Here is an 11,077-nt window from a genome sequence, read left to right as displayed (position 1 = left end):
ATAGTAGCCAACTATAGTGCTGGTAAACAGACATCTCCCACATGCTACAAGCAGAGGCTACAACCCCCATGACCTAGCCCTGAAACACAGGCTGGGGAAAAGCAAGACAACACGGTCAGAAAGAAGAGCAGCGGGGAACACTACAGTCACCTAGTGACTGCGGCTGTGTCATTAACCACTGGAGAGGACTTCTTTAGAGGAGGATGAAAATCATTATTTAAAAAAAGGAAAATGCACAGTGTTTTATTTATGTATTTTAAAATAGAGTTATACCAACCAGGAACCTAACATGCAAAAATTAAATAACTGCAGTTAAATATATGAAAATAGAAAGCACACTAAGTTATTAAAAAAGAAATCTTTTTATTTTTATCCCTAAATACAATTAGTTTCCCTGATTATAACCCATAATCAGTGTCACCTAAAATATGGAAAGGTCTGGACAGAGCAACAACCCCCAGGGTTCTTGTTCTCTCTCTCTCTGTCTCTCTCAGTATCTAGGGCAACTAACTGTACTCAGAAAAAGCAGAACTGAATTTGTCAAATTACTGTCTGCATTTAGAGAGACTCTATGGAAATCAGGGAGAGTCAAGACACCAGAGTAATAACTTAAAGATTAAAAGCTTTCCATGAGGAAACCATCTTGTGCACTGTTCCGAGCAGTCTTAGGTCTTTCTGTAGACCCTAGCTCTGGACAATGGCAGGCACTCTTGGGAACCAGTGGCTCAGTTCACTTGCCATATGGTTGGTCATGGTGCATTTCTGGTGAGTAAGTCAGCAGGACAATCATGACCCAGAGGTGAAGCAAAGCCTAGAGGGAGAGAAAACAATTCATATGTCAGTCAATCAATCAGTCTTTAAGGACTGTTCAGGGAGGACAGGGACCATGCCTTGTCTTTGTACCCTCTACGACAAGGTCTGAAACATAGCAGGGGCTCGGTACATTTACTGGCTGAATAAAGAAACAAATGACCAGTGGTGAACAGAGAGCTGCATACTGCAGATCTAGCTGGAGAGGCCCCAACACCAACACTCCTGACTTGCATGCATCTGCAGGAACAACCAAGCAGGTGGCTGCGCAGAGCTGGGAAAGAACTGCTAGGCAGACAGATGCTGGCTGGCAAGACCCTGTTAGACAATTAGTGACTGGTCTTCTGAGGACAGCTTAGCCAGCTTTGGAGAAGAGATGGGAAGCACACTGGGCAGGAGCAACACGTCAGTGTCAGAGGTTGAATTAGTGACAAATTCCTGGCTCCCTTGGGGCACTATCAATGGTTCCATCAGTTGGATGTGTAAATTCTGTAGGCAGCACACACAGCATCTAATACCGACCAGTACCCACAACACTCATGGTGGCAGGCGCCTGGGCAGTCGGCACTGTGAGGTGCACTCTGAAATCTTTCTGATGCCTTTCTATTTTCTTCCTCCCCACCCATCCTCCTTTCCTAAAGCTTTTTATTTAGAGGAATGACTCCTCCCTCTAGTGGATCACATAGAAATTTCTTTTCAAAGCAGGTTTCTATTTCTTAAGAAAATAGCCTTTAAGTCAGCTTAAGAGATACCCCCAACTCAGTACAGTGAGTGGCTTTTAGGCACAGCACACATGAACTAGCATCCCAACTTCTACAACTGGTCTGAACAACTAAAAAAATCAGAAGACAATGAATTGGCCTTCAGATCCTTCTAGAAAAATAAAGTAAAACACATGAAAGTAATCAGAGCAACTTTATAGCATTAAGATAAAAATTAAATCAGCGGTTCTCTACTGTATTTTTGTCATTAGACTTAAAAATGGAGATGACTGTTAAACTACATTACAGTTAACTTTATCTTCAGGAAAAGCCTCTGAGCAATGTATGTTCTCAACTTGTAATGTATTTTTAAAAAAGTTTATCAAGGAGCTGGAGAGATGGCTCAGAGGTTAAGAGCACTGGCTGTTCTTCCAGAGGTCCTGAGTTCAATTCCCAGCAACCACATGGTGGCTCACAACCATCTGCAATGAGATCTAGCGCCCACTTCTGTATACATAAGTAAATAAGTTTAAAAAAAAAAAAAAAAAAAGAATATTTAAAAAAAGAAAAAAAAAGTTTATCAAAAATGAGCTCTATTCTCTTTCAAAGTTAATTGGAAAAATATGAATAAGATTAACAGCCAAAACAACAGACAGTAATCAAGTGTGGCACTACTTTTTTTTTTTTTTTTGAGCTGAGGATCGAACCCAGGGCCTTGCGTTTGCTAGGCAAGCACTCTACCACTGAGCTAAATCCCCAACCCTACTTTTTTTTATATAATTTACTCACCATATAGATAATTACAAACACTCGTGCTATGGGGTATCTTCGGAGAAAAATTCCCAAGCGAATACTGTGCAAACAGGAGAGAAAAAAAAGGAATTATACTCAAAGCAATTCTTCCTGGGTTAACATCCTTTTTTTTGTGTGTGTGTGTGGTTTTTTGGAAACAGGGTTTTCTCTCTATAGCCTTGGCTGTCCTGGAACTCATTCTGTAGACCAGGCTGTCCTCAAACTCACAGATCCACCTCTCTTTGCCTCCCGAGTGCTGGGATTAAGGACATGAGCTACCACCACCTGGCTAATATCCAATGGGTTTTTTGTTTGTTTTGCTTTTGTTTTTTGAGACAGCATTCCACTGTGTAGCCCTGGCTGTCTTGGGACTTGCTTTGTAGACCAGGTTGGCCTTTAACTCACAGAGATCCACCTGCTTCTGCCTCCCAAGTGCTGGGATTAAAGACACACACCACCACTACCCAGCCTATCTAATATCCTCCTCTCCCATCCCCCAGATAGGATTTCTCTATGTAGTTTTGGTGCCTGTTCTGCATCTCACTCTGTAGACCAGGCTGGCCTTGAACTCACAGTGATCCACCTGGCTCTGCCTCCCAAGTGCTGGGATTAATTTTTTAAAGCATCACTCAAACTATTCATGTGACTACCACAGAAGGATGGTCTAATTGTAGACTTACATGATTACTTAAAATGACCACACAAGAAGGTCAAACAAATACTTCTATTGTTATTTGGAGTTAGCTGTTAAAACTTCAGTTCAAGCCAGGCGGTGGTGGCGCATGCCTTTAATCCCAGCACTCAGGAAGCAGAGGCAGTGGATCTCTGTGAGTTCGAGGCCAACCTAGTCTACAAAGCGAGTTCCAGGAAAGGCACAAAGCTACACAGAGAAATTCTGTCTCGAAAAACCAAACCAAACCAAACCAAACCAAACCAAACCAAACCAAACCAAACCAAACCAAACCAAAACTTCAGTTCAGCTGGAGAGATGGCTCAGCAGTTAAGAGCACTGGCTACTCTTCCAGAGGTCCTGAGTTCAATTCCCAGCAACCACATGGTGGCTCACAACCATCTGTAATGAGATCTGCTGCCCTCTTCTGGCCTGCAGGTGTACATGCAGATACCGCACTCAATACATAAATCTAAAAAAAAAAAATTACTAAAAAATAGTTTCCTCTAAATAAATAAATCTATGCAATTAAAAAGAAAACAAAACACCACAGCTCTATTCTGACTCAGAAAGGCTAAGAAAACATTACTCTTATCACACAATTCATTAAGACCATGTCTAACTATAAACACTAACGGGAAAATTGGAATATTAGATTTTTTTGAATAGGAAATTCATCAAGGCTCTAGGTAAAATATTTTCTTTATAAAGTGGATGGTTGCAAGCATCAAAATTCTGTATGTAAATACATAACATAAATTCTAAGTATTACTTATGGGCATATTCAAACAAGTTATAAGGAACATTGTTCAGCTCTCTATTGCAGCACTTTTTCTTCAAATCCACAATGAAGTACTAGATAAGACATCACATGGACACTTTTTCATGAGCAGAGGACTCATCACTCAGTGAGTTTCTTCAAATCCACGATGAAGTACTAGATAAGACATCACATGGACACTTTTCATGAGCAGAGGACTCATTACTCAGTGAGTTGTTCTGAGAAAGTCTCAATATTTGGCCCAAGCTGGTCTTGACCTCGGGAACTCAAATGATCCTGTCTCTGTCTCCTTGGTGCTGGGACTGGTTTCAGTGAGTGATGACAGCTTCTGTCATGCATGGTGGTGTATGCCTTTAATCCCAGCACTGGGAGGCAGAGACAGGTGGATCTCTGAGTCCAAGGCCAGCCTGGTCTGCAGAGCGAGTTCCAGGACAGCCAGGGCCAAGGAAACCCTATCTTGAAAAAGAAAAAAGAAAAAAGAAAAGAAAAAAAGAAGTGGATCTACCTCTTTCAAATTAGGTAATGCCAGCTTCTTGGTAGAGTTTGTTGGGAGAGGACGGCCAGTACTGATAATGTTCAATAATGCGGAGGCACTGGCAGACTGCCTAAGACAACTTCACAGCTTGGGAGTAGGAGTATCACAAAGGAATAAGGGAACTGTCACTTTAAATATTAGCTCTGCCCCAATGGGCTCAGGGTGGCTGTGCCAACTGGAAGACATTATTAAAATAGTTGAGGCCATCACTCATCCTGAGTGGCACTGCTTACCTAAATTGGTCAATGGAGCTAGCAGCTTTTCGAACCTTTCCATACATTCCTGCCAGATTAGTTTCTGTGTCGTTAAAAAGAACAGGAACATTCCGAAGGCGTGTCCCTATTGAAATAAGAGAACAGATTAACATACTGATACCAAAATTGACTTTCTAAGAAAACTAGAGTTGAAAATGTATCGTATCATATGAGGAAGAATTTCTCAAGGCAAACTTTCTAAGCACTGCCCCTAAAGTAGAAGAAATTGTTAACATGGATCAACTACAGAAAATGCTTCAATTTCCACAAAATTTTAGTAGACACTAAAAAGTTTACAACATCTGATGCTTGCCAGAGTCAACATTCCCGGGCCTTGGCTTTGAGAGAGGCCAGTGGTCCCATAGCACTGAGGATGCTAGCTCCTAGATGGGCACTTCCAGCTGCACCCCACTCCAGCCATCCAGCTGCTTATCTCTTTCTTCTGCATCACTAAGGGCACAATGATTCAGTCTCTCTCTGGATGTCTTCCCATTCTGGAATATAACAACTCCACCTTTCCATCCACTCAGGCCAAAATCCTTCACTCTTTTCTTGCAAGCTTTTCAGTAAATTCTGCCAGCATGCTTTTCAAACAAATTCTCACAGCCCTCCATCCCCCACCAATCCCACTCTGATCAAAACTACCATCTTTTACATAGATGAATGCAAAGGCACCCTGGCCTCTCTGCCTGCCTAGCCCTCTGAAACTTAAGACTTTTTTTTTTTTTTTTTTGGTGCTGAGGAAAAACCCAGGTCTCTTACACATTAGCAAATGCTGCACCACTAGACCACATCACCAGCCAGGTCTGAGTCACCCAGAGACATCACAATCTGGTGCAAATCAGACCCCTCCCTTCCTTGGAGTGAAGTCCGTATGTAGGTCTACGCAGCCTTCTCCACGCTCTCTGATTCACCTTGTACTGCTCCCAGCCTCACTCCGTCCTGTTCCTGAATCATCAGGGCACCTGCTCTTCCAGCTACTTGGAACACTTTTCCTCTGGGCCTCCTTACAGTTCACGTTCTTATCACACCCTCTGGAACTTGAATAACGTGTTACTTTTCAACTGGATTTTCCATTGGCCACCCTAAATTCCAACTAATCCCCCTAAATGGCATCCTCTTTAAATTTTTTAATTTTTAAAGGAATGTTAAAGCCAAAGAACTGAGAGATTTGCTCCATGACTGCATATAGGTTTTATGAGGTTGTAAATTTAAAATTCTGACCTATCGATATTATTGCTGACATACTTTTTGAATATGCATTTTAAAATCTTCATCTCAAAAAATCTTCAGATTTTGTTATCATATTAAAGTGCATGGACAAACATGCAAATTAATACAGACATCAACACTAATTTACTAAGGGATCATGAAAACACATTTCCTGTAAGTGTCCTGAAATTTCTATGCTATTGAATTCCTGCCTTTTCTCCGTCTTGTCAAGTATCTACTTATTCCAACATGCTTCCCAAATCCCAGGCCCTCTTTCTCCAAGTCTAACAGCTGTGAGGTATTAGTCCAATCTACATCTTTCTAATGATTATAACTAACAGCACAGGGACCAGGTCTCACACCAGGAAAAGAGTCACTGAAGAAAATTCTTTTTCAGTACAAATGGTCTTTCTGTAATTTTTCAGAATCATGTTTTGTTGCTGTGCTCTCTCTAGGGTTACCTTCACCACTGTCAACTGCAGACATGTTAATGGAGGATCCGCTGCTGGGCCCGGTGGAGGTAGCGTGCACCTGCTGCTCCAGGCGCTCAAGCTGGAAGACCAACGAGTTCTTTTCTGTGCTCAGGCTCTCCAGCATGGTCTGCTTCTGGATGAGTGTCTCCGTCAGCTGATGCAGTCGGCTTTCTAGCTCTGACTGGCTGCTGCTGCTTAAAGTTTTGTTGGTAAGCTGCAGGGGAAAGCGTTCCCTTACTCAGTTCACAGGCTCAATGGTGTATGCTATAGAAAGGACATGAACTGGGTCTTCAAATCTCTACAGCAATAAGAGATTTCTCACTGGCTAGAAGTAATCTTTAAACCACATCAGTAGGCCACATACCAGCAGTTAGAGAATGTAATAGATGGGGTATTTCCTGGAATTCATATAATACACAGTATACAAGTGTTATCGTGTTAACTTCTTTGTTATTATGAGACAGAGTCTCTTTTTGTAGCGTTGAACTCACTATATAGCCCAGGTTGGCCTCAAACTTGGACCATCCTGCCTCAGCCTCCTGAATGCTGAGGTTATAGGCAGGTGCCACCAAGCTGGGCTTCTGTTCTGGTTTTGTGTTATGAAAGCATGTGACGATGAAGACACATATAAATTACATTTCTTACTGCAGTTGACATGGTCAAGTTTACAGGCCACAGTTCAAACTTCTTAAGCAGGATTCCAAATCCACAGTTCAATAGTGTGGCACCCTAAAAGACTATGCTGTGATTCCCTAGCCATGCAACTTCGGACAGAACAGAATGTTCCCATCACCACGCACAACCCACTTTCAATTCTGGCACCAGAGTTTGCTTTTGCCTGTTCCTGGGTTTCCTGTAAGTGAACTTTCCTAGGGGAATAAAGAACAGATTTAGCTACGTTGTCACATCATTCTATACATTTTTATCATTTTGTTTGTATTTTATTTCATGTGTATGGGTGTTGTGTGTGCATGCATGTCTGCACACCTATTCATGCCTAGTGCTCACGGAGGCCAGAAGAGAGTACTGGATTCCCAGGAACTGGAATTACAGATGACTGTGAGCCACCATGTAGATGCTGGGAATCAAGCTCATTCCCAGGTCTTCTGGATGAGCAGCCAGTATTCTTAACTGCTGAGCCATTTCTCCAGCCTTAATATATACTGGCTCACAACTTGTTTAGTCATTCACCTGCAGGGAAACCTGGTTTGTTTCCAATTTGGACTGCTTATGAATAAATACGAAAATCAAGTGTTTTTGTGGAATACACCTTCATTTGCAGTAAACACCTACAGTCAGAGGAAAGATAGGTGCTAACCTCACCAGAAACCGCCAACTGCCCTCCAGAAATAGTAGTTCATGACTATAAGGCCAGAACTTGAGAGGCTGAGGCAGAAGGATTACAGTGCATTCCAAGTCAGCCAGGACTAAATAAATACATAATAAAAATAAAGAGGGAGCCCAGTTTTCCCAGTGCTGTGCAACAGCCAGCAGCACAGGCTTCTTGTTCTAACCTGAGAGCTGAGCCAGTGTCTTGGGACTGAGTGGGACTCATCCTGATGACCCTGTGACCTACACACACGCTCATCTAATCCTTCAGAAAAGGTCTGTTCAAGTCTTTTACCCACTAAAAACAAAATGGTATGGCAGCTTCTTACTGTCAACAGGAATTCTCAGGTGGCTGTTTGCTTCCCAGAGCTGGGCTGTGTGCACCATTGTCTGAGGAAGCATGAGGAAGGCTGAGGAGGTGCTGGAAGCCTCCTCTCCCAGTCTGTGGCTCTCCTCCTTTCTTTTCTGCACTGCCTTTTGATAAACAGAAATTTAAATTTTGATGAATTCAATTTATCAGTTTTTTTCTATGATTTGTGCCTTTTGGGTCTGCTCTAAGAAACCTTTCTTCTTAGCCAGTCAGTGGCTGCACAGGACTTTAATCCCAGCACTCAGGAGGCAGAGGCAGGTGGATCTCTGAGTTGGAGGACAACATAGTCTACAGAGTAAGATCCAGGACAGACAGGGCTAAACAGAGAAACCCTGTCTTGAAAAACAAACAACAACAAAAAAAAAAAGGAAGGAAGAAAAGAAACTTTCCTTCTAAATTGCATAAGGCCTTGTAGTTTAAGCCTACCCTCATCTCAAAAACAATTTTTGAAGCTGGTTATGGTGGCACAAGCCATTAATCCCAGTACTCAGGAGGCAGAGACAGGCAGATCTCAGTGAGTTTAAGGCCAGCTTGGTCTATACAGTGAGTTCCACACCAGCAAGGTGAGATCCTGTCTAAAAAAAAAAAAAAATTGTAAACTTGACGAAAGATTTATTTTTTCTACTCCCATAGAATAATTTTGAAAGAGTGGAAAGTATATGTAGGTGCCCATTATTTTATTTTACATTTTCAGAATTATAAAAAAGTATCGTGACTTTATAGATGTCCTACCAATTGATACTATGAAGATTAATCAGTGAATTTTTGTTAGGAAAAAGAAACCACAGTTATGAATGTGATAATCAGCACTCCCACACTGAGGCCAGAAGTCATGCAATTTTGGAGACAAGTCTAACCTCAGATGAAGCATCTACAAGATACTTCTACAGAAGAAAGCCATAGTGTACTGCAAGGAAGATTCAAGTGGTGTGAGATGAAAAATCTACAGCAGCTCAAACTTCCCATCAAATTCTGAAGGAAATGGAGAGAGAAGGCCTCACTGAAGTCTCAGTGACACCCACTTTCCTCATTCCTACCTGATTCCTTAGTTTCTGAATTTCTTCCTCTCGATCTTTAATTCTGCTCTGCAGTGTGTTCTTTGTTCTATGCAGATCTTCTTCCATGTAATGGAATTCCTAGTGTAAGGCATGGATAAATCAATCTGAGTGTACTCCATGCCACCTCCAGAGCCCCAAACCCACACTGACTCATACTGAGCACTCAGTTCATGTCACACCCGCACAGAATGGACCAGACATGGATTTGGATAGGTTTGATGAAAAGTCAACATGTCAGCATGATGCTGTAACATTGGCTCTGAAATGCACACTAATGGAATAAATCATCAGGAAATACAATATATTCTTACCTTATAGTAATGAGAAAGAATAGGCCATCATTTGTGAGTGTAAGACTTATTACAGAATATTACTATTGATTGTGGTAAAAAACGGAAGAAGATATTTGCTATCTATGATAAAGATTGATGCTGTCAGTAATACGATGTTCAGAATGGCTTTTAAAAATTCAGAATAAGGGCCAGGGAGATGGCTCAGTGGGTACAGGCTAATACCCAGTACAGATTTACTACTGTAACCTGGCGTCACCAGGTTTCTTCCATGTTCTGGTCTGTACAAATTCAAGGCTAAAATGACTTAATAAGGTGCACACTGAATCCTAAAATTAAATGCTTTACATCTGGCTGGGCTCTCTGACGAGTAGTAGCCTACAGCTATAGTCAGCTTATGCTCCTCTACTTCATTGTTTACAAATGGCATTTGAGAGAGGGTGCAGGGAAACATCTGCCATAATAAATGAAAATATCACCTATCAAGCATGAAACTGCTGTCCTTTAATACACAGCAGCTCCTTGAATAACCTAAAATGCAATTCTGAAAGGACAGCTAATCTTATAATTACATTAACTAAGACAGCCTGCAACACACTTGCTCGCAGGTCTCTGCTTGGTTTTTCTCTTAACAGTTACAAAATAATTTTAAGTACTTTTTCCATAATAAGTCCTAATGAAAAACTCATTTAAAGAATTTAAATGCACATAAAAAAGTAAAGAGAATTTAAAATATCCAAAATTAGAAATTTTATGAGTGATACACTAAGAATCACAAGAACAATTTTCTATGAAATGAATGGTGAGTGCTAACAAGTGTCGCTACTCAGTAGATACTACTACGAGATGTAGAATCTTATCTGAAAATGTGGCTAAAAGTGTGTTTAATATCAACTGCCTCGATACAGAAAACCCTAAATAAATAAATATATTATAAAACAATTTGTCTTGGGGAACTAACTGAACATATACTTTCACTAGGAAAATGGCCATGCTAGGCGGTGGTGGCACACCTTTAATCCCAGCACTCGGGAGGCAGAGGAAGGAGGATCTCTGTGAGTTTGAGGCCAGCCTGGGCTACAGAGTGAGTTCCAGGACAGGTGCAAAGCTGCACAGAGAAACCCTGTCTCGAAAAACCAAAAGAAAAGTGGCTAATAAGGCCCCGAGGGGGTTTCCACAAGTAGCAGTAGCAGTTTCACAATTCTAGGAAAGTAGATGTAACACTTGAATACAGTATGTTTCATGTTTGTACACACACTCTGACAGACAGATGGGACACAGACACAGGAAGTAGAAAGAATTCTGGGTTCTGAGCTGATGATGCTGGGTTTTATTCTCTGGGCTTATTTTACAGTATTGGGCAGTTATATCACCATTCTGTGCCCCATTTTCCATCTGTTAAGACAAAACAACAACAACAACAACATGGGCTAAAGGGATGTTCAGCAGTTAAGAGCACTTTATGCAAAATTATGAGGACTAGAGTTCAGCTCCAGCATCCATGCAACAAGCCAGGAGTCCTGTAGCCCCAGCTCTGAGTAGATGAGGGTAGAGACACTAGGTCTTGCTGGTTCCAGCTAGCTGAGACAAGTGCTCAAAGGACTAGGTAGAAAGTGATGGAGAAGGACACTGACGTCCTCTTTTGGCATGTGCACACTTGCACACATACCTGCATAGATTCAGCAAGAAGGCTCAGTTGGGAGGTGTGTGGGGGCACATGCCTTTAATCCCAGCACTCGGGAGGCAGAGGCAGGAGCCCACCCCCCCCAACAAAAACAAAACAAAACAACAACAACAACAAA

The 11,077-nt window shown here is 41.7% G+C and overlaps 1 protein-coding gene across 1 annotated transcript in view; it reads right to left on the bottom strand.

Annotated features, from left to right (window-relative positions):
- Nucleotides 1–343: 343 nt before the first annotated feature.
- Golga5 (golgin A5) overlaps nucleotides 344–11,077 on the bottom strand; it is a 32,182-nt gene continuing 21,448 nt past the window's right edge. The window contains exons 9-13 of the mRNA XM_036206506.1: nucleotides 8,965–9,063; nucleotides 6,217–6,442; nucleotides 4,523–4,628; nucleotides 2,301–2,364; nucleotides 344–811 (exon numbers count right to left, since the gene is read on the bottom strand). Coding sequence (XP_036062399.1) covers nucleotides 731–811; nucleotides 2,301–2,364; nucleotides 4,523–4,628; nucleotides 6,217–6,442; nucleotides 8,965–9,063 — 576 coding nt within the window. The 3' untranslated portion in view covers nucleotides 344–730. The remainder of the gene's footprint in view (nucleotides 812–2,300; nucleotides 2,365–4,522; nucleotides 4,629–6,216; nucleotides 6,443–8,964; nucleotides 9,064–11,077) is intronic.

Source organism: Onychomys torridus, chromosome 14 (genome assembly GCF_903995425.1).
Source record: "Onychomys torridus chromosome 14, mOncTor1.1, whole genome shotgun sequence".
Lineage (NCBI taxonomy): Eukaryota > Metazoa > Chordata > Mammalia > Rodentia > Cricetidae > Onychomys > Onychomys torridus.
Note: the sequence above shows the minus strand (reverse complement) of the source record. Positions and strands in the feature narration are given on the sequence as shown.